Raw genomic sequence first — 24871 nt, 5'->3', positions numbered from 1 at the left:
GATTGTCAATTTTTAAAATAGATTTTTGTTCTAAAAGGCAAATAAAGTTCCCCAGTAAAAGCATATCAGTTCTTAAAGGACCTATAATTTCACTGGAGTACTTTATAGATGAAAATCACAACTCTTAGGTACTAGATGATCTGTTCTCTAGAGTTTCTGTTCTAGAAAAATACAATCCTTTGGCCAACCAAGTGATGAGCCTTTGTAAACTTAGTGAAGTTTTTCTAGGGTCAAAAGACACATTCATTACTAATTCTATAATCAAAGCCCTTCCATCTTGACAGGACCTATCAACTCTTGTGCTTCATTGATATAAACAATTGAGGAAACAGAATATATTTCAGTAAAGGAAGATAGGCACATCCTGAAGGATAATTGAGCTGTCTGAAAATAAATCATTTGCAAATCCTGTTGGCTATAGTCAGTATGCAACAGTTTTATTTCAACAACAGTATCAGGGATACATTAAATCAGGTTTTAATTTTTAAAAAGCAGTTTTTATATCTATAGTTGTAATACTCTTTGGTAGTGAGAAGGGGGCACTGGAGTTGGTCTGTAATTATTTATGGTATTCGTTATTCTTATTACCCTCTCATATCATCTGAGCTATGTGCCCCTCAAAAGATTTTGACTTAACTGTTCTTACGAGAAGAACAAAGTGCTTGGTTTCATAGGGAAAAGTGATATTTGGTTTTCCCCCTAACAAGTAGGTTGCAAAAAGACTAGAAGGTCAGATTGTTGATAGATGTAAATAATTAATGATAAATTAATAATTAATCATAGATCAAAAAATCCCCATGTATTTTGGACCCTTCATCATTCTTAGAAATTCCTATTACTTTGTACATTTTCAACAACAGAAAAGCAACATAGCCTTTGATTAAATAGAGATCTACAATAAAGGTTATCTTCAAATGACAGTGATAATCCAAGGTTCATTAAAAGATAGACTCCTTCAGAGATGATATTATTAAAATACTAGGGCAAATGGGGAAGAATCTGACTAGACAGTTCAGCAGTAAGATATGAAAAATTCTACCTATTTAATTAGGGTGTGGCAGATAGAAAAAGAAGAGCAAAGTTATAGCAAAAATCATCACAATAAAATAACAGGTTTGTACATTTAATAATTGGGAGGAATTCATGCTTCTTTTCTCCCAACCCCACCAATTTTCAATTTTCTATGTATTGGCAATTTACTGACTTAATAATGTGATTGTGTGTGTGTGTGTGTGTGTGTGTGTGTGTGTGTGTGTGTGTGTAATAGAGCCTTAAATAGTTCATGGACTTTATTATGGTGTTAAAGAAGAAGAATGGTTTATCACATGACATCACCTCACTTGGAGATATAGTTTGTTTGCCATTTAAAGATTTTGATTTAAGCAAAAATATTTAGACATGTCAACAAAAATAAGGATGGGAATAAGTTTCAAACTGTATATTGTTCCCTTAAAATGCTCAGCATTTCTAATCAGAAAGTAAAAAATGGGAAATGAATGCGGAAGTTGTCTCATTTTTAAAAGTTTTTTTTTTAAATGTTAAATTGATATTTTAAAAATGCCAGTATTATCTAAATTTCTCCCAGTAGCCTTCTCCCAGAGATACATCCCATTTAAGAATAGTTCAATAATAAAAAGTAAAAGATAAAGAAAAAATAACTCAAATCATCATTACATCAAAAAAGTCTGAAAATATATGCACTATTCCACACCTATAGACCTCCTCCATTTACAGAAGGGCAAAGAAGGATGTCATCATATTTTTTCTTGAAGTCAGACTTGACTATAATGTTCATTTTCAGTTGTTTTGTAGTTGTTATTGCTATTTACATTGTTGAATCATGGTATATATATATATTATACATACATTACATATATATATATACATATATAACATGTCTGTTTACTTCACTCTCATCAATTCATGTAATTATTTTCAAGTATCTCTGTGTTGATCATGGTCATAGTTTTTTACTACAGAATAAATGCCCCATTCCTTTAAATTTACAAAGCACAATTTGCTGAGATATTTCTCCAACCAATGGACAACTGTTTGATACCATAAAATTGTTGTTACACAAATTTTGTCATCCATGAGGACTTTCTTCTTAACAATGACCTCCTTGGTATATATGCTCAGTAGCAGAATCTGTCATTGAAATGGTATGGACATTTTAATAACTGTATTTGTAGAATTACAAATTGCTTTTTAACCACCAACAATGTACCAGTGTGCCTTTCTACAACCATTCCAAATTTGACTTTTTTCCATATTTCCACATCTCTACAAGTTTACTGGAAGTGAGATGAAGCTTCAGAGCTGTTTGAATTGCAATTGTCATATTAGTAGTTTGGAGCATTCTTTCACATGTTTATTCATAGTTTGCAATTCTTTTAATGACCACTAATATCCTTTGATAATTTGCCTTTTCTGAAGTTATCCATCAGTTCATCCATCCATACATCCATCCAATCATCTACCTATATTAGTTGTCTAAGTATCCTAGAAAGCAAACTTTTTTTGAGAGAAATTTAATTACAAAATTTTTTTTTTCCTATCCTGTGGTTCATTTTTCCCTGATCAAGAATAGAGCTCGACTTTGGCAAAATCTTGTTAGGGATGATGTTAATCTGTGTTCCTGCCTTTAGAGCTTCCTTTCATTTTCCCCTGCCTATATTAATTCACTACTCACCACAAGTTTTATCATAATGCTTTACTTTATCCAGCTCTCCAGATCTTTCCTCACTAATCCCATCAAAAGATACATCTCTGCTCCTATTAATCAACTTATGAAAGCATTGATTTTAGTTGAGTTGTTTTTCAGTTGTGTTTCACTCACCATGACCCTGAATGGAGTTTTCTTGGGAAAGATACTGAAGAAATTTGTCATTTCCTTCTCCAGCTCATTTTTCAGATGAATAACTTAGGAAAGCAAGACGAAGTGACTTGCCCAGAGTCACACAATTAGTATGTGTCTGAGGTCACATATGAACTCAGGAAGAGGAGTCTTCCTAATGTCAGGGCTGGCACTCTATCCACCGTGACACTTAGCATTGTTAGGTCATCATTATTATCATTTGATTTAGAGGTAGAAAGAACCTTAGAAGGCAGAAACAAGATGGTTGGAGGGAAGGCAGGAAATCTGTATGCTCTCCCCCAGATCACTCCAAATACCTTTAATAATGACTTTAATCAAATTCTAGAGTGACAGAACCCACAGAAAGACTGAGTGAAACAATTTTCCAGCCCAAGACAACTTGGAAGTTCCGTGGGAAGGGTCTGTTACACCAGGATTGGAAAGGGCCCACAGTGTAGCCTAGGCTAGGCCAGTATTGCAGCAAGGAGCAAACCAGCTCCAGCCATCCAGGAATAGCTGGGGCACCTGCATATTTGGTGCCTCCTGGGTCCATGGCAGTGATGGTGGTTTCCAGACCTCTCAGTCCAGGGACTGCCAAGGACAACTTGGTGGAAAACTATACTGGCCCCCAGTGAGAGCAGAGACCAGTCGAGTGCAAACCTCATTATAGACCTGATCCAAGGAATCAGGAGCAGGCCTGGGAAGCCACCCAGCAGGGAGCCACCTGGCAGTTGCTTCCAGAGCACTCAGCTCAGCCACAAGGATATTAGGGAAGACCACAGAGGTCTTTTTGCTATCTCTGGGGCAGGATCCTGTTGCTTTGCCCATAGTTAGATCCAGGTCACAGTTTGGGGCCCAGTCTCAGAAAAACTGTATTGCCATAGTGGAGCAAACACCCTCCTCATTATCTCAGGGCAGAGGGGAGAGCTTGTGGTCATGCACAGACCATAGCACAAGACCAGTAAAGCAGTCAGAGCCTCTCATAAAACCTCAAAGGAGTTGAAGTCCCTAGTGGGGTATACCTGAAAACAGCTGTAAAAACCCTCAAAAGGTACTCCTCCACCCTGAAAGTAGATTCCTAACTTAACAAAGAATTAAAATCAAATCATAGGCTGGAGAAATGAGCAAACAAAAGAAAGAAAAATAAAACCTAGACCATAGATAATTACTTTGGTCCTGTGGTGGATCAAAATGCACACTCAGAAGATAATAAAGTCAAATTTCTCTATCCAAAACTTCCAAGAAAAATATGAATTGGTCTCAGCCTATGGAAGAGCTCAAAAAAGAGCTTGAAAATTAAATAAGGGAGATAGAGGAAAAATTGGAAAGGGAAATGAGAGCAATGTAGGGGAATCATGAAAACTGTCAATAGCTTGGTGAAGGAGATACCAAAAAATGCTATAGAAAATAACATCTTAAAACCAGTTTAGATCACATGGATAATGAAGTCCAAAAGTTCAACAAAGAGAATACTACCTTAAAAAGCAGAATTGGGCAGATGGAAAATGAGATACAAAAGCTCTCTGAAGAAAATAATTCCTCAAGATGTAAAATGAAGCTAAGAGAAGCTCATGACTTTGTGAGAAATCAAGAAACAATAAAACCAAGCCATAAAAAGGAAAATGTTAAATATCTCATTAGAAAAACTGAACTGCATGGAACACTGTTGTTCTATTAAAAACCAGGAGGGCTGGGAATTCAGGGAAGCCTGGAGGGATTTGAATGAACTGATGCTGAGTAAGATGAACAGAACCAGAAAAATATTGTACACCCTAATAGCAACATGGGGGTGATGATCAACTTTAATGGATTTACTCATACCATCAGTGCAACAAGCAGGGACAATTTAGGCTGTCTGCAATAGAGAATACCATCTGTATCCAGAGAAAGAACTGCGGAGTTTGAACAAAGACCAAGGACTATAACTTTTAATTTAGAAAAAAAATTTTGATATCTTAATGTCTGATCTGGCTCTCTCTTATACTTTATGTTTCTTCCTTAAGGATATGATTTCTCTCTCATCACATTCAATTTGGATCAATGTATATAATGGAAACAATGAAAAGACTGGCAAATTGCCTTTTGTGGGGGGGGTGGAGGGAGGGAAGTAAGATTAGGGGAAAAATTGTAAAACTCAAAATAAATAAAATCTTTTTAAAAAAAGAAAAAAAGGAAAACTGACCTGGAAAAGAGATCCAGGAGAGATATTTTAAAAATTACTGGGCAACCTGAAAGTCATAACCAGGAAACGAGCCTAGACTTCATTTTGCAAGAAATAATGCAGGAAAATTGCCCTGATATCCTAGAAGGAGAGGATATAATTGAAATTGAGGAAATTCACTGATCAACTGAAAGAAATCCCAAAATAAAAGTTCTCAGAAATATTATAGTCAAAATTCCATAACTCCCTATTCAAGGAGAAAATATTACAAGCAGCCAGAAAAAAATTCAAATTTCTTGGAGCTACAGTCAGGATAACACAGGATTTAGCAGTGTCTACATGAAGGACTTGAAAGACTTGGAATATGATATGAAGGGAAAAGGCTTGGATTACAACAAGAAATCAACTACCCAGCCAAACTGAACATACTCTTTCAGGGGAAAAGATATATAGTCAAAGAAATAGGGAACTTTCAAACTTTCCTGTTGAAAAGACCAGAGCTGAACAGAAATTTTGATCTTCAAGTACAGAACTCAGGTGAAGCATAGAAAATGGGATGGGTAAGGGTAAATTATGAGAGATTTAATGGTGATGAATTGCTTGTATTCTTGCATGGGAAGATGATACTATTCTCTTTTATTAGGGAAATTAGAAGGAATATCATAGATAAGACACAGGAGGGAATATGAAGTTATGATATATTACAAAGATGGAGTTAAGGGGTAAGAAAGGAATGTTTTGGGAGAAAGGAAAAGGAAAGGTAGAATGGGCTAAGCTATTTTACATAAGAGAGTTAAGAAAAAGCTCTTGAAATGGAGAAGGGGGAAGGTGAAGGGGAGTTAGTTAGCCTTCACTCTCATTGGAAGAGGCTCAGAGAAATAACATACACATTCAGTTGGGTATAGAAATCTATCTTCCCTAGAGGAAAATAGGAGAGGAAAGGGCTGAGAGAAAGGGGACAAGGAGAGGGGAGGGGGTGTAGGTGATAGAAGAAAAGGAGAAGGTAGATATAAAACACTTTTGAGGAGAGACTGGTGAAAGGAGAGAAAGAATAGAATAAATTGGGTGGGGAGAAATAAGATGGAGGGAAATACAGCTAGCAATAGTATCTGAAGCAATTTATAGTGAAGAATGCTATCCATCCCAAAGACAGAGCTTATGGTTATTTCAAAGACTTAAGCACACTTTTTTTCTCTCACTTTATTTTTCTTGATGCTTCCCTTTCTTCATGGCGGGGGGAAGATTATGTTTACAGTTATAACTTGACTATTGTAGTAATGTGAAAAGAATAAAATAATTTAATATGCAAAACAGAGAAAGATTCTTAGATGGTGTGTAGACCACTGGTGTCAAACTCAAATAGACATGATCCCCGTGAGTAGCATATTGATTTAGAAAGAGACAAATTGGTACTTTTTAAAAAAAAATCACAATTGTTCTCTACACATTTCATTATTTAGAGCTCCATCTCCCCACATAATCTACTTGTATTTGTGGGAGAATTTATGCTAGGTTTTTTGGGGGGAATGTTTTATAATAATTCTTCTTACTTTATCACTTTAATAAATACCTTGTGCTAGAAGATTATTGAAGTTATTCTAACTAACATAAATGGGAAGCATATTGGTGAAGGCTTGTGAGCGACCATCTTGGAAACTAATTCCTCAGACTTACCCAGCAACCCTGAAAAAGTGGCAGCTGTCAACCCACTCATAATAGTTGAAATTTGAGAAGATTCTCTAGAGATGATTCTACAAAAGGAAGAAAGTACCTATTAGATCCTTGATTAAAATTCTGTTCCTGCTACTATAGAATTGAACATCCTTTTCTGAAATATATTACTGGAAAATAATTTCTGGAAGATTAAAAAGGTACAATTTGAACCACCTCTTATGTTTCGGAACAACTGAGGGAAACTGTCCATAGAAGAAACTAAGCAAAGTTCTGATACATAATTTAGCTATCTATTCTGTAAGAATTCTTCAAGAAGGACATACTCCAAGGAAAATCTTACCTGAATAGAATATTATTTTGTATATCATCATGAAATTATACATAACTGCTCAGCTGTACTATGTATAATTTATTTTGAAACATAGAGGGAATTTTAGGGATCTTAGGCAAATTTACCCATAGGTCATAGATATCTGAACCTATGCAGCAAACATCACTATTACTGGCTAAGCTCTGTTGGTTTTATCTCACTCCTGAAGTAGAGAGTTAATTAGGGAATAGATTATATGGATATCAAAGAAATCAGTCTAATGCAAATCAGTGTTTTATTCATGCTGGCAATAGACAATGAGAAATTGTCTACCAGTATTGCCAATCTTTTGGTTGATGCAAAAATTTGGTAATAGAACAGAATATTCATGTAAGCAAGCCTTATAAAGCAAACATCCATAGCTGAACTGCTTGGACTGACCTGAGGCAGCACCCTGGATCATTCACATTTAGCATCTATTGCATTTTCCAAAGGCAGAAAGTCTGCTGCTTTAGATAGAAACATTTTAGAAACATTCAAGTTTCAGAAATTGGAGTTGAGACCTGAGAAGTGATGATCAAAGCAGGACAGTATGCCTTATTTCTCCTCAATATCATTTAATTCAAATCTGCTCATTACTGGTTTGGAGAAAATTTCTAAGTGCATTATTTCAGACTTAAATTAAATATAACTATCTCTGAAAATACCTGTATTGAGTGCCTTTTTAAAAAGACTTTTAAGCAAAATATGACAGGACATTACTTTCAAAGAATTTTTGGAAGGAATTCCTTGGATTAAACTATAAAAAATCATCAGTGCATACTAGCCTGATATTTTCTACTTTTTGTTAAAGCCAATAACACAGTGGAGCTTATTAATACTTCTATATAAAGATGACTGATGGAAACAACCCTATTTCTTCTAAGAAAATTAGGCATGCTGGGTTTAGGTGTGGTAGATAATCAGAAATGCTGTAGGAATTCTAAAGTAAAGCTAAATTAACCTTGGCATCTAGATGGATTCCATAAACACTAGTTGGACATCTTAAAAGTCTGAATTAGTCCTCAAATTTGGGTCAATTCAGGCATAATTTTACATTTTTGCTATATTACTATATATATATATATATATATATGCATGATACATATATATGTATGTATACACATTCATTATATTAATATATGATTGATCAATAGCACCCTTATCAGAAAACATGAAATTTGAGTTTAAAAATAAAACAAAAGTATCCATAAACCCCTTTTATTTTATATGAAACATTTTTTCTTGACTATTTCCTTTACCCTTAAATAACTATGAGATTAGCAGATGCTTCTCCCCTTTTATAAATAAGAAACTGAGTTAGGACAATTGGGTGACTTGATAAAACAAGAAAACTTGTTACCAATGAAGTTAAACCAGAATTTTGTGTGTGTATGTGTGTGTGTGTGTGTGTGTGTGTGTGTGTGTGTATGTGTGTATAAACAGTACAAAAGTGGTCAATGTTGTCTAGAACATATCAAATAAATGTGGAATTGGTACTAAGAATTAGGATAGTCTAATCTTGCATTATATATATTTATTGACTCCTTATTACAGTAAAGTCAATATTTTTATTTTGTTTAAGTGTCTTTATTTTACCTTTGATATGCTGATACCTCTTGAACAAGGCTTGCCATGCTGCCTAGGACATAGTAAGTAATTAATAAATGCTTACTGACTTGTATTTCAACCATTTTCAAGTTTCTTCAATGTAAGCTCCTTAAAAGGGGTAGAGAATATTTCTATGTTTTAAAAAGATTTATTAATGGTCATTGTTCATTTTAAAACTTAGAGTAGGTAATTTGTGAACATCAGTTGACTTAAGGAATTATGAGAAAATGAAGTTCTAAGGGAAAGGTAAATCAGAACTTCCACTTGGGAGCCTGCTTAAGTTCAAATAGCACCAACTCCCAGATAACAAGTGTAGTTATGGCTTGACTTGACTGGCAGCTAAGGGGAAAAAAATAATGAGATTTCATGAAGAAGCAGAGGGGATTAAATTAAAGAAGAAGAAGACATCAAAGGGGAAAGAAATGAGCTTTTAATTTCTCCACATGCCATTTTACAATATTCAGTAATAGCAGGTTTAGGAAATGCCATTGCAACAGTGTAATTGAGTACAAAGACAAATGATCATTCCCAGCATGAGCTTCTAAAGCTTCATTCATTGTCCAATTTCGTGTTTACTAGTGGAGCATGAGAAATAAAGCACTGGATTCTTGCTGGTTTGTAGAAGATTCATGCAGTAAGAAGTTATGTCCTATACCAGCTTTGTAGCAATTTTCATCATTCCTAGAAAGAAGCCAGCTCCAACAGGCCATTAATTTTTGTTCTCTGAAGTTCAGCAAACTTATTTTCTCATTTGCTCTTCATCTTCTCAAATCTTTGATCATTCAAATTATTTTTCCATTCTTTCAATAGCACTTTTGTATAGCTCAGATGATAAACATGGTAAAAGCTCAATAAAAGGGGTAGAGGGAGACACAATAACATCTCATTGTTAAGGGGCAAAAATCACCTCCAGGCAGATGTCATATAGTCTTCACCTTCTTGTTTTCAGACTGAACCTGAACATCAACAAATCATGTACTTTGAATCATCCTTTTTTTGGCAGGGACAGACCCAATGCAATGAAACCTTTTTATTTCACAGTCACATAAATCTACATACATTTTAAGTAGGTACCACATTCTTTCAAACCAACCAGAATTTCATGCCAAAATAAATATTTTACTTATAACTTTCATTTAATGCCTTTCATAATTATTGAATTATGCTCATAATAGTGGAGAACTCTTAGAAATTATATTTTACCATCAAACTGTCACCAAATTTGACTCAAGGGAAAAAATTGTTAGTTTTCCCCCTCATAATAAAACCCAAGTCCTAAATAATTCCAGAAACTTTCCAGGAAAATCCATCAGACAGCATCCTCAATTTCACCTTTGTTTTCCTCAGGATCTGTGATAGTTTCAACTGGCTTCAAGTACTCCTTCAGTGATATGGCATCCACCTGCTTCTCTTCATTTTCATTGGGTTCCTCATGGGTCCATTGTTGGAGGCAGTCTTGTTCTGAGTTGCTCCTGACATAGCCTGGCAAATTCACATGGCTGTCCGACTGCCTGTTGACTTTCCTAGAACCTTTGTCAGAGATTAGCACCAGGCGAGCACTTGCCACCATCTGAGACTGGCTGCTGGTACTATGAGTCACGTTGGTTAGGACAGAGCCATACCTATAGTTGCCAAATGGAGTTGTCCTTTTCCAGTCAATAGCCAAATTCCATCTAGTCCATGTCTTCTTGATTTCAGCTTGAACCTAAAGTAAAATAATTTTATTATTCTTTTAAAACTGTTCTAAGACTATTTGATCAGTTAACAAGTTCTTTGCCAAAAGTGTGTATGGGGTCACATAAGAAATTGCTTATTGCTAGAGAGTAGAAAATATCTGAAAGTAGATACAATGGGAAGCGATTTACTAAGCAAATAACATTTACTCAATGGTCACTATAGGTAGAAGTGATGGGAATAATTTTTAGCTAGAAATTCAAAAAACATGCATCATTGTTTCCCCAGAAGTACTGCAGGAGGGGAGAAAGGGAGAAATAAGGAATGTTTTAAGAATAGCAATGAGAAATCAGTTTTATTGGGTTAGAACTTATTCTCAGATTTCTAATTTTGTTTTATCTTGCTTATTCTCCAGGCAAGGACTGATATGGCATTCTAGAAGAGGTATGCAAGATACACCCCCTTCTTAAAGTGCTCATGAAACCCAGTGATATTTGAAATAACATTTGCCATGACCTTTTCCCAAGGAAAAAATGAAAAATCAAACAGTAAGCAAGTACACGTATACATGCACATATCTCAAAGGTACAACACAAAAATTTTCCCTTAAGCTTCAATGAGATTTCCTTTAATTGAAGACAGCCTGAACTATTTAATTTCTAAACCTCTGGCTATGTCCAGAATAGCTAGTCAACATAAAAAAGTGTCATATTTTATTTATGTGTTTTTTCATCATTTCTTTATAATTGGCTAAGGGGAGAGAGTCTGTAACTTACCCCAGTCTAGATCATCAGTGATGAACTACCTCAAAATATTTAGGTTATAGTTTCCCACTAGTTTTTGTTACTTTCTAGTCAACTAACTAGAAACTTGGTAGGTTACTACCTAACCTTGACTCTTCACCAGTTTGTAATAAGAGCAGCTAGCATAGGGTAATGGGGTTTATGCTCATTAAAATACATGTTAGGGCAGCTAGGTGGCGCAGTGGATAGAGCACAGGCCCTGGAGTCAGGAGTACCTGAGTTCAAATCCGGCCTCAGACAATTAATAATTACCTAGCTGTGTGGCCTTGGGCAAGCCACTTAACCCCATTGCCTTGCAAAAAAACTTGAAAAAAAATACATGTTGAAATTTCTTGAGAATGTGGATTCTACCTGGGGTTAAATGTGTAAGATATTTCAGCACCCTATTAGTTTCCTAGAAAGAGTTAGGCAGAGTTCCATCTTTCCCTATTTTTCCAAAGAGTTTAGATAGAATTGGAACCAATTGTTCCTTAAATGTTTACACTGTTGGTGGAGCTGTGAACTCATCCAATCTTTCTGGAGAGAAATTTGAAACTACACCCAAAGGGCAACGAAAATGAGCATAGCCTTTGACCCAGCAATACCACTACTGGGTCTATAACCCTGAAGAGATGATGAAAAAGGGTAAAAACATCACTTGTACAGCCCTGTTTGTAGTGGCAAAGAATTAGAAATCAAGTAAATATCCTTCAATTGGGGAATGGCTTAGCAAACTGTGGTATATGTATGTCATGGAACACTATTGTTCTATTAGAAACCAGGAGGGATGGGAATTCAGGGAAGCCTGGAGGGATCTACATGGACTAATGCTGAGTGAGATGAGCAGAACCAGAAAAACACTGTACACCCTAACAGCAACATGGGAGTGATGATCAACCTTGATGGCCTTGCTCATTCCATCAGTGCAACAATTGAGGACAATTTTGGGCTGTCTGCAATGGCAAGTGCCATCTGTATCCAGATAAAGAGCTGTGGAGTTTGAGCAAAGTTCAAGGACTAATCTCTTTAATTTAGGGGAAAAAACAGATATCTTATTGTCTGACCTTGTTATCTCTTAGACTTTTTATCTCTTCCTTAAGGATATAATTTCTCTCTCATCACATTCAATTTGGATCAATGTACAACATGGAAACAAAGTAAAGACTGACAGATTGCTTTCCGTGGGGGTGGGGTGGGGGAGGGAAGTAAGATTTGGGGGAAAATTGTAAAACTCAAATATTATCTTTAATAAATGTGTAAGATATCATAAATAATACTCAATACCCTTAGAGTTATGTTTTCCTGGAGGGTTTCAAATCAGTTCTTGGCAAATTTAGCCATGATTTTGCACCTTTTTAATGACTGAATTATATATCATCATTATAGCTATACTTAAACATATCTACCAGATAGGTCCCCTGGGTAGCTAGGTGGCAGAGTATCTGGGTTGGAGTCAGGAAGACTTATCTTACTGAGTTCAGATCTGACCTCAGATACTTATCAATTGTGTCACTGGGCAAGTCACTTTACCCTGTTTGCCTCAGTTTCTGCAACTGTAAAATGAGAACAAAATGGCAAACCACTCTTGTATATTTGCCAAGTAAATTCCTAAATCTGTTTACAAAGCATTGGATACAACTAAAAAAAACCTGCACAACAAAAACATCACTAGACTCCAGAAGGATAGGGATCAAATCCTATTTAGACATGCACATAACTGGCAATGAAATGCTTGTTGACTGATTGTAAGACTTTGGGATCATGGTTTCATGGAGTAAGAATTAGAAGGAACATTAGAGGCCATCTAGTTCAATCTTTTCCTTTAACAGATGAAAAAAATGGAAACCCAGGAAAGTTGAGTCTTGATTGTATTTGGACTGATAGTGAACGGCAGAACCAGGATTTGAATCCAGGTCTTTTGACTTGGAACATTGGCATCTGAGAAGCTTTGTTGATTTTCAAGCACTTTACCTTCTGGTCAAAAGTTTTATGAAGTAAAATGACTCCTTTTTCTCTTATCTAAACACTTCTTTCTGAAGTGGCTTCAATGTTTAATGAATGATGTTCTCAACTTACCTCTCCATTGCAGTAACAATAGATGATAGAAACAAAGAAGCCCTTTGGAATGAAAAAATCAGGAAGTTAGTACATTTGAGTATTGGAGAAAAGAAACAAATTATCACCTCTTGATACATAGATATAAAAATGATTCACAAATTTCCAGACCATAAAATCATAGTATTAAAACTTAAAGGTGCCACAGAGGCTAATTAGTCCAAATTCTCTCAAAGACCTAGGAAGTTTATAGAGGAAATGGGAGAGTTGGAATTTGGATTCAGATCATTTGACTCAAGATTCATTACTCTTTGTATTGTACCAGTCTTCCTTTTTAGGGTAGGTTGTGTGTGTGTGTGTGTGTGTGTGTGTGTGTGTTTTCTAAATGAAAAAGACCAATGATAAAACCATCATTTCATTTCCAAATTTATTTCTATTAGTTCTATCTGTCTCATGATTGAAAGTCTATGTAGTGGGGGCACCTAGGGTGGTGCAGTGAATAGACCACTGGCCCTGAAGTCAGGAGGACCTGAGTTCAAATCCAGCCTCAGACACTTAATAATTGCCTATCTTGTGTGTCCTTGGGCAATTCACTTAATATAAATATTAATATGCTTCATATAAATAAAATTCAAAATAAAAAAGAAAGTCTATGTAGTCTCTTTTTGTGATTCTTAGCTAATTAAGAATGTCTAAAAATGGCATCAGACAGGTTTAATAATCATGTAGAGTACTGAACCAAGATCAGAGTTGAGAGTTTCAACATACCCAATAAAAAATTGTATGATGGAATAAAAAAAATCACTGTACTGGGGTCAGAAACTTGAGAAAGAATCACGATTCTGCCATTTACAAGATATGTGAATTTAGTAAAGTCACATATGTCATCTCTCTAAGTCTGATTCCTCATCTATAAAATGGAAATGATGATGATATTTGTTTTGAGAGGCAGAGCAGTTTAGTGCATAGAAGATCCGATATCAAATTCTGCCTTTGATAAGATATCAGTCCCTCAGAGGGCAGCTAAGTGATGCAGTGGATAGAGCACTGGCCTTGGAATCAAGAGGAAAGGAGTTCAAAGAAACTTGACTGTTACTGACTGTGTGACCCTGGACATGTCACTTAACCCTGATTGCCTCGCATCCAGGACCATCTCCAGTCAGACTTATTCCTATCTGGCCACTGGACTCAGATGGTTCTGGAGGAGAAAGTGATACTGATAACTTAGCACAGCAGTCCCTCTGTGTTTGTCATGGCATCACCTCCCTGATGTCACGCTCTTCATCAAAAATGAAGGACAAACATTATTATCAGTTAACTCTCCAAGATTAAGGTAGAATAATGTTGTCTAGGTGCATTAGAAGAGAAAGTTACACACTTAAGAAATCACAGTTCTGAACCCCAACTTAAGGAAAACAGCAAAATCTTGAAATGCTCACTAAACTCTCTTACAGGATTACTTTGGGAATCAAATCAGTTAATCTGTGTGAAAACTAGTAAAATCTTAGACAAATATAAAAAGTCTCTATTCCATCTGAAAATCCTATCTAACAATCACATTAAATTAATTCTCCACCAAACCAATTGCTACATGGCCTGAGTTTGGATTTTCATTTGTGAGAAAGACCTCTCAAAGGTAATGCTCTTTTGGACAAAGCCCTGAAATCTATAGCATAAGAAGCAATATCATTTTATTCTTACTTGCTTGTGGAGAACATAGACAAAAAAAAAAACAAAAGGCAAATTGATCAAAATTAGGGAAAAAAAATCAAACATTTATCTCCTTTCTTGTACCTGAAAGGAATTAAAGAAGAGTTCACAGTGCATCCGGATCTCCCATGCCAATCCAGTGAATGTATTGGGCAGACACACAAACACAATATAATGGACCCCAAAGACCAAGATCAGAACCAAAGTAGATTTTGCAAGTTTTCTGAAAGAGAATGACATATTTTTTTCTTAGAATTAGAAAATTTAAAATAAACACAATTTGCCAAAGTAATAGTACATTAATGAATCTAGGGGTCTTTCTCTGCCTTTCTCTTCCCCCTCCTCTTTCTTGATTTAACCCTTTCCCATTATGTTCATATTCAAATTGGGTCTCAAATACTTACTAGTCCTGTGATCTTGGATAGGTGATTTAACTTTTGTTTACTTCAGTTCCCTCATCAGTAAAATAGAACTAATAGCATGTTCCCAGAGTTGTTGATAGGAGAAAATGAGAAAGTACTTTTAAATACTTTGTGAAGTTGAGAATATTATATAAATGCTAATTCTTAATTTTTATTCCATCTTCCTTCTATCTTCTTCTTCCTCCTCCTTCAATTATCTTCCTGCTCCTTCTCCTCTTTCTTTCTATACTATTGTACTGATTCACATTTCTACAGATACTGTTTGAATTTTTATAGCTCCATCCAACATTAATAGTGTTTATTAGAATTGTTTTTTATTTGAATTCCCCCACCCCTTTTTATAGCTTTTTGGGAAAAAGTCATGTAATTGGTAGTTTCCAATTTTGGGGGGAACTATTTTCTTCTATACTTTTATTATATCCAATTGAAGGAATTGGCTCTTGAATTTGTACTTAGGTGACTACATACCTTAGCTATCAGCCCCTTCTCAGAAATATTTCTGGGAGTAGCTAGGTGGCACAGTGAATAGAGCACTGGCCCTGGAGTAAGGAAGACCTGAGTTAAAATCTGATATGAGACACTTAATACGTAGCTATGTGACCTTGGGCAGGTCTCTTGACTCCATTGCTTTGCAACTCTTCTCTCCCCCCAAAGAAATTTTTGGTATAATTTTCCCCCAAAATGATTAATTCCTTTCTTATCACTGTTGTATTGTTTTAATTTGGTAAGCTTCCATCTTCACATAATCAAATTTCTCTATTTTATCTTCATATCTGTCCCTTATTTGTTTAAGAATTCTAAACCAGGCCCCAGTCTTCTCTGACCTGTGGCCCAGTCAGTACTGCTTGGGCTGTTTCTCTCTCTCTCTCTCTCTCTCTCTCTCTCTCTCTCTCTCTCTCTCTCTCTTTCTGTCTCTCTGTCTCTGTTTCTGTCTCTGTCTCTCTCACCCTTCCTATGTCTTGTAACTTTCTAAATAAATTTTTCTTTTATTTCCACTCCACCCTTCCACTCCTGATTCCGAATAATGATTCCTCATAGGCAGAACTGAATTCAAGTAGCTAGTGGCTCCATAAATGTTGAGCCAGCTAGGATACTCTGCCCAGACTGGGAAACTGGATCCAGATCCATAGGTGAGAAGCAACACCTCCCCCCCCTTTTTTAGATCCTAGATTTTTAGAAAAGTAGGAAAATTATTGGACCTCTAGCCCTCCTTCTGTGTGAGTGGAATATTCCCTTTTTTTTGTTTTGTTTTTTTTGCAAGGCAAATGGGGTTAAGTGGCTTGCCCAAGGCCAAACAGCTAGGTAATTATTAAGTGTCTGAAACCAGATTTGAAACCAGGTACTCCTGACTCCAAGGCCGGTACTTTATCCACTACACCACCTAGCTGCCCCTGGAATAGTCCCTCTTAAAAGTTAATATTCTTAGTGAAGTCCTCTCAGGTTTAAAAATCATTAAAACAAAGGCAGACTATTACTCTTAGACTATTCTTAGAAGACACCTCCCAATTCTGCTAGGGAGTGAAACAGTGGACTATTTCCAGAAAGACCTTGCGTTGATTCTGTTAGGGAGGGAAATAATGGAATACTTCCAGAGAAGAGACCTTGCAGTCTTAGCCACCTATTTAATAATGGATTGTGAGAACAGTAGCCTGCCTTCTCTTGTTTGATAAGTGCTAAACTAAGAAGACCTTGCATACTCAGACATTAATTCATTTAACAGAAGGTCATTAGAAATAATCTTCTGATACCCTCACCTTCTGGATGGTGAGGTAATATTTTATGAAAACTTTTTATTCTTCTCTGTTGCTGGATAGATTTTTTGCTTAAAGATTGTAACTCTGAAAACCTTAACCAATCAGGTTGGAAGAGAGGGGGCTGGGGGGGAATCGAGCTAGGCCATATAATTTTGCTTGACTGTCACCTGGGGGCAGCTCCTTGATCTTCTCTTTTGTGAGACTTGGGGGGTGCCCTTTTCTCGAGAAAAGCCAAAATAAACTTTCCTTTTGGCTCAGAGGAGTCTCTATATTTTTTTAAAGTGTATTCTTATCCCATACATGTGTTTCCCTTTTTCCTGAAAAATGGAAAAAGGTTGAGTTTTGTGGGGAGTCAGTTAAGCTGATCTCATGTGGTGTTTCAAGTAGCACTGGTGTGGGCCTGCCCTGTTTTCAAACTGACCAGAGAAAAGGTAGTTCTGAGGTGTGTTTGGTTTATACTGCACTGTGGAGAGAGGGTTGTTAAGGAAGGGTGTTTGGTGTAGTCCTATTTACATGTTTGCCTACCTATAAATTGATGGAGAATTAAAATACGGGGGGAAAACTTGGTACCAAAAAGTCCCATCCCAGCTATTTGTTTGCCCCTTGAAAGGAATTAGATTCAACAAAAGCAAAATACCTGAGCATCTAGAAATTATCTTTGGGTGGTGCTCTCTTTCTCTCTTAGAAATGCTCTCTCTCATGCTCTGTTCCCCGCCCCCCCCCCTTGCAAGGGGAGAGGGAAAGGAGAAGGAAAACCTTCCATTTTAGAACTTTGAAACTTAAACGTATGTCTCAGATGGAATTCATGCTTCCCTGCAGGAAGGGTAAGACTCCCCCCACCACACCAAAAAAAAAAAACCCCAGCTTGTTTTGCCCCCATTCTTTAAAATAGGGGACTCCCCATGCCTTCTTCCTGGTTTGGGGAGGAGAGAGAGAAAATGACCATATTTTTCTTAGGTTACATGTGCTTATCAATTCCAAGCTCCATTTAGCTGGGCTGAGAAAGTTCCACCCTAGGGAGAAGGGAAAATGGAAAGATTGATTGAGAAGCCTGGTGGTCAATTAGTTAAAGAAAAAGAAGGGAAGATAACTTTTTTTCTAGGTCTAGGAAATTCAGATTTCATCTTTTAATTAAGGATGTGCTAATAACTAATATTTCTGTAATAGAGTAATTGTGTTTTAACATTATAAAGTTACTTAAGAATGCATTTAATTTTAACTATTGATTATTTCAAGATTTAATGAACATATTAGAGGTTTCTCAAGAAATTCTGATTGATTCTAAAAATTATTTTCTGACTAGTCTTAATTGGTACATCCAAAAATAATATAAATATATATGTGTGTATGTGTATGTACATGTGTATTTTAACATCAATGTGACATTTTCATATCTCTCTCCTGGCCTGGAGAGGTGGGAGAATGTTTCTATATCCTGAGATCTGGTACTGGCCAGGGTATCAATCTCACCTTGGTAAATTTGATTCAAAATAGTTGTCTCTGTTTTTTGTGTCTGTGTGTGTACATGTAATTCAGATCTGAAACAGTTATAGCTACCTGAGTTAAATGTTCCTCCTTTTAGATTGGGTTTTTGAATTTAATTGCTTGAAAGGGTCTAATTTTAAGAAATTAATGAAGTTGGGATCTGAGCCTATCAGCTTATATTATTTGAAAGTTTGTTAAATGGCAAAGTTTGAAATGATTTCAGCTGTGAGCTGAGTTTTTGTTAACCTAATATTGATTGAAGGCTGTATTCAACTAAGGTTAATGGAGACTCCAAGGTTTAGTAAATGTAGACAGTCTCCCTGCCCTCAAGAGGCTTTGAAAAGAGGGGGGAAGCCTCTGATAGGAAAAGGTCACAAATTTGTGATTAGAGAAAGAAGAAACTATCTGAAAGTAATTTAGTCACCTAAGTTTTGTAACAAGTCTTGAGAATTTATATGTGTTATTAAGAAGGAAAATATACTTGGGAAAAATTGTATGTCAAGCAATTTGGGAATATTGAATCATATAATTTACTGATTTCTTTTGGGAAAGAGAAACATTGTACTAAATTTTGTAATCTGTTTTGTTTTGATGTTAAATCAATATTGATAATTGTCAAGAATCTCATTTGGTCTTTTGTTGGTAAAGGGAGAAAGTTTGTAATCCTTGTCTCATCATCTATCATCATGTGTTTATGGTAGGAATATATGTATATGTATTTATCATTTATGTGATATTCTTTTGTAACTTCAAAGATATTATCTTAACAGTGTTTGGTTCTCTTGTGAACATGTAAGCTATTTGAATATGGTAATGTTAATGCCTGGAATTGATTTATGATTATTTTGAAGGGGTGGTAAGAGAAATATCACAAATTATTGTCCCCTTCTGGGATACATCTGTGGATTCATGCATAATATCATGATGGAAATATTATTTTGTAAAATTTAATAACTCATGTTGTTAATTGACTTGGTTAGTTGTTTTTTTTCTCTTGCTTTATTGCACTGGAATCAATAACACATTAGAAATTTAGAGTTACCTAAGATGTTCTAATGGTTTTAAAGAATTCTGAAAGTCATAATTTGTATTTTTGAAGATGGCTAGTAGTTAAAAGTTTAAGTATAGAAATTTCTAGCTGTGTGTGTGTGTGTGTGTGTGTGTGTGTGTGTGTGTGTGTAATGTAAAATGGGACGAATTGTGGTTTTTAGCTTTGAGGGAAAAACACCTATGTACACGAAGAAGATATAATGATGATGATGATTTGAGATTTCTCTATGGCAATCTAAAGCTAATTGTTATATGAAAAGTATGGAGATGATGGGCAACTTCCTAGCCAGAAGGAGATATTTAGTTATTTTAAACATTTTATAAAAAATATGAATTAGGATTATTGTGTTTTTACATATTAAAATCTGTTTATTGCATTTCATTTACAACACTGTACATGGGTACCTAAGCAACAATTGAATTATGATTTTTTTTCCTGGATTTCTTATATGAAATTATAGCTTGGGTTCTCCTTCATACTCAAGTAACCTGAAGTTCTGGTTTAAGGTAATTGTTATAACACAACATATTGATAATTGATCTGCCTGATATCAGGTCTGTTAAAGTAGAAAGACAATATGCCAGTGAAGCCATTTATCCCTTTGGGGTTTGATGTTAAATGCTGCAGATAGAGAAAGTGACTTTTGAAAGAATGACCCTAGCCTCAACTGGTGTGGGATTCTCTTAAAAGTTCCCTCATCTGTAAATTGCATTTGCATATCCTTTGACTATTTGTCTATTGGGGAAAGGCTTGTCTTTTTTTTTTTTTGACTCAGTTCTCTGTGTATTTTAGAGATGAGTCCTTTGTCAGAAACACCAGTCATAAAAATTGTTTCCCAGTTCTTTTATCTAGTTTGTTTTTAATGATGTTCTCCATCTCTTCCTTGGTCATAACCTTCTTCCCTTTCCATAGATCTGACAGGTAAACTAGTCCTTGATCTTCTAGTTTGCTTATAATATTATTTTTTTTATGTCTAGATCCTGTATCCATTTTGATCTTATCTTGGTATAGAGTGTGAGGTGTTGGTCTAATCTAAGTTTCTTCCATACTGACTTCCAATTTTCCCAATAGTTTTTTATCCTAATAGCTAGACTCTTTGGGTTTATCAAACAGAAGATTACTAAAATCATTTCCTGCTATTGTACTTAGTCTATTCCACTGATCCACCACACTATTTCTTAGCCAATACCAGACAATTTTGATGACTGATGGTTTATAATATAATTTTAGATCTGGTAGGGCTAAGTCACCTTCTTTTGCACCTATTTCATTAAATACCTGGAGATTCTTGACTTTTTATTTCTCCCTATGAAATTACTTTACAATTTTTTTCTAACTCGAAATAATTTTTGGAATTTAGATTGGTAGGACACTAAACAAATAGTATAATTTTGGTAGCATTGTCATTTTTTTATATTTGCTTGGCCAATCCACGAGCAATTGATATTTGCCCAGTTATTTAAGTCTGATTTTATTTGTCTGAGAAGTGTTTTATAATTGTTTCCAAAATGTTTCTGAATCTGCGCTTGACAGGTAGACTCCCAGGTATTTTATATTGTCTGAGGTTACTTTGAATGTGATTTCTCTTTCTAGCTCTTTCTGCTGCATCTTGCTAGGCATAAATAGAAATGTTGAAGCTTTATGAGGGTTTAAGCAATCCATAATTATATGAAAAATTGCTCTAAATCACTAATTATTAGAGAAATGGAAATTAAAACATCTTTGAGGTACCACCTCACACATTTCAGTTTGGCCAATATAACCAGAATGGACAATGATCAATGTTGGAAGGGGTGTGGGAAATCTGGGAAAATAATATATTGTTTGGTGGAGCTATGAACTTATCCAACCTTTCTGGAAAGCAATTTGGAATTATGCCCAAAGGGAAATAAAAATGTGCATACACTCTGATCCAGCAATACCACTACTGGGTTTATACCCTGAAGGGATTATGAAAAAGGATAAAAATATCACCTGTACAAAAATGTTCATAGCAGCTCTGTTTGTGGTTGCAAAGAAATGGAACCTGAGGGAATGTCCATCAATTGGGTAATGGCTTAACAAACTGTGGTATATACATGTGATGGAACACTCTTGTTCTGTTAGAGCCCAGGAGGGATGGGAATTCAGGGACACCTGGAAGGATTTGCATGAACTGATGCTGAGTGAGATGAGCAGAACCAGAAGAACATTGTAAGACCTAACAGCACCATGGGAGTGATGATCAGCCTTAGTGAATATGCTCATATCAACAGGGCAACAATCAGGCACAATTTTATGATGGAGAATGCCTTCTGTATCCTGAGAAAGAACTGTGGAGTTTGAGCAAAGACCAAGGATTATTACCTTTAATTTAAAACAAAATGTTGTCTTATTATATAATTCTGCTATATCTTATACTATATGTTTCTTCCTTAAGGATATTTCTTCTCATCACATTCAACTTAGATCAATCCATACTATAGGAATGATGTAAATACCAGCAAACTGCCTTCTGTGGGGGGGTGGGGGGAGGGAAGCAACATTGGGGAAAAAATTGTAAAACTCAAAATAAATAAAACCTTTCTAAAAAAAAGAAAAAGAAAAAAGTTCCCTTACCTGGCTCATTGAAAAATATTGTTTGTATAAGGGAACATGTTCTCCTGTCCCTCTCTGCTCTGTAATAGCAAATTGCCATAATCATTCCAGGTGCATCATAATTAAGTGTGAAAGTGAGCCAGTAGATCAGGATAATACCTTTTGGCATATGTAACAGCTTTAAAGGATAGATTCTTTCTTCATCTAGAATTTTTGTTCATTCTAAACATAGCCAAAGCTAAAATAGAACATTTTGTTGCAAATTACTTTTTGGACATGTGCAGTTTTTAAAATGCCTTTTCTGTACATTTGTTTATACTATTTTTGAGCTTTTGTTAGCAACTTATGTGGCATCCATCAAAAAATCTGTGTTATATTGGAACCCATGTTCTTATAAAAAGTATTTTGATACTGGCTTAAGATCATAGGGTATAATTCTTGTCCCTTATAGACCTAGTTTTTCCTAATTATTGGACTTCTGTTAAATAGCCTTTTCTGTCATAATATCTCTGATTTTTGCTTGCTCAGTTTTTTCCCTTTGAGTTTTGTTTCTCTTAGCTGTATAGCTCCAAGACCAGCCTCTGAAGGATGCCAACCAATCATTCTCTGGACTCTGAAAGGCCCAGAAGAATCTTGATCCTGAATAATTTTGAGGGGAGTATGATACTGGGGAAAGTGGAAGAGAATTGTGAATGTAACAAAGAAAATTGGGTGGAGATGTAAAGTGATTAAGACCTACTCTTGAGATGTAAATTGACTAGAAGTAGAGAATTATAATTGTAACAGAAACAAATTGTAATCTTAAAGGCTGCTCAAATCAAATTGGGTGGAGACCTCCATTCTTGATGTACCATTGATTCACTGTTTAATGTAAAATTTGTGTCCTGATCTCCTTAGGCTTTACCCTCTCCTTAATTCTTGGTCCAATAAGAGAAAAGGGGTTCATATTTTGCCTTCAGGATGAGAGGCAAGAGATAAAAACCTGGATTGGACCCTGGTTCAGGGACCCAGTCTTTTCTGACCTGTGACCCAGCATATGCGGCTTGAATGCTGCTTGGTTGTTTCTCTCTCCCTTCCAATATCTTGTAAACTCTTTGATAAATTTTTGTTTTATTTCCAAAAAAAGAATTCTAAACCAACTACAAATATAAAAGGAATCACATGTTTTTCTTTTATTTTTTTTATACTGTGACATTTAACATCAGTATAAATCTATTGGAAGTTATTATGGTATAAGGTGTTCATTTAAATCTAATTTGTGCCAAATTGCTTTCTAGTTTTCATAGTTATTTTTATCAAATATGGATTCTTCATCAATTCATTTTAAGTTTTGGAGCTTTCTAAACACTGGGTTTTTGAATATTACTTATTGTAGTTCATCTAATCTGTTCCACTGATCTACCTTTCTATATTTTAACCAGCACAACTAGTTCTGATGAACATTGATTTCGAATATCCCTTGAAATTTGGAAGTGCTATTTCATTGCATTTCTACTCCCTCCCCTACATATTTATTATTTCATGTTCTTTTAAATGAATTTTACTATTTTTTCAAAAACATTTAAGATGACCTAGTGGTAGTTTAATTGATTTGGTACTATATATTTATTAGATTATACAATATTGTTAGTTAAATTACATTGTAGTAACTTATTTTTTATTTCTTTAAAATGTTCTTTTTATAATTGTATTTATACTTTTCATATATATATGTATTTAGCTTGATGGACTGATACACAGGTGTTTTATAGTTATTTTTAATGATGTTTCCCTTTTATTCCTTCCTGAATTTTGTTATTGCTTCATAGAATTTCTATGACATTTAAAGGTTCATTTTATAATGATACTTTATTGAATCTGTCAGTAGCTTCATTTGGTTTCTTTGCTGATTCTTCAGGGTTTTCTAAAGAAAATCATGGTGTCAGTAGCAATTAAGGGTAGTTTCCTCTCTTCTTTGCTGATATCTATGATTTTCTTATTTTTTGTTCTCCTTAGATCTATAAATATATCAAGTTATAGTGAAGAAAGGTGAGCATCCTTTATATACTATTGAGTTTATTGGTGGTTTTTTTGCCTATGTGCTGGCTTTTTTATTTTAGACATATATTTTATCTTACTAAAAATAAATATTTTCCTCTTCATCCCAATGAGGGAAAATTTATATGGCCGCAAATGAGTGGAAGATAAGAGGAAGGAGATTTAGCATATTTACTCTTAAAGGCATTTTTCAGGTATTGCTCTAAATCCTACATGATATATTCATACCTCAAAGGAAAAAAAGTCCATGAAAAAAGTTCTTCTGTCATTTTATTTTAGAGGGTTTTTAGTATAACCCCTGTGCTTTATCAAAGGCTTTTCATGACACTATTGATATAATGGATTTTGAAATTTTTTAGTTTTTTAATGTATGCCCATTCTTTTTCCAATATGTGCATTCTTCCTTATAATATAAATCTAATTGGATCATAGCAAATAATTTTTGATATATTGATAATCTATTTTTGCTAAAATTTTAAAAAATCAATTGAATAAATATTTGCAAGTGATCACCCTGATTTTTCTTACATGACCCTAGTTCTTTTCATCACATCCTTATCATAGCCTACTTTTATTCCCATAATGTACATTTCTTCCATCATTCAAAGTTCATCTTTAGAACTCTTTTCTTCAGAAGGATACTATGGAATTATTGTGAATATTATTTGATTT

The 24871-nt window shown here is 35.1% G+C and overlaps 1 protein-coding gene across 2 annotated transcripts in view; it reads right to left on the bottom strand.

Moving 5' to 3' along the window:
- Positions 1-8979: 8979 nt before the first annotated feature.
- The window catches only part of PTH2R (parathyroid hormone 2 receptor), a 156907-nt gene continuing 141015 nt past the window's right edge, over positions 8980-24871 (bottom strand). The window contains exons 11-13 of one of the 2 annotated variants that reach the window (XM_074191487.1): positions 14958-15096; positions 13185-13226; positions 8980-10357 (exon numbers count right to left, since the gene is read on the bottom strand). In XM_074191487.1, the coding sequence (XP_074047588.1) occupies positions 9962-10357; positions 13185-13226; positions 14958-15096 (577 nt within the window). In that variant the 3' untranslated portion in view covers positions 8980-9961. The remainder of the gene's footprint in view (positions 10358-13184; positions 13227-14957; positions 15097-24871) is intronic. The other variant, XM_074191486.1, reaches the window with a different exon arrangement.

This window comes from Macrotis lagotis, chromosome 6, assembly GCF_037893015.1.
Source record: "Macrotis lagotis isolate mMagLag1 chromosome 6, bilby.v1.9.chrom.fasta, whole genome shotgun sequence".
NCBI lineage: Eukaryota > Metazoa > Chordata > Mammalia > Peramelemorphia > Peramelidae > Macrotis > Macrotis lagotis.
The sequence above is the reverse complement of the archived record's forward strand: the minus strand, read 5'-3'. Positions and strand labels throughout refer to the sequence as shown.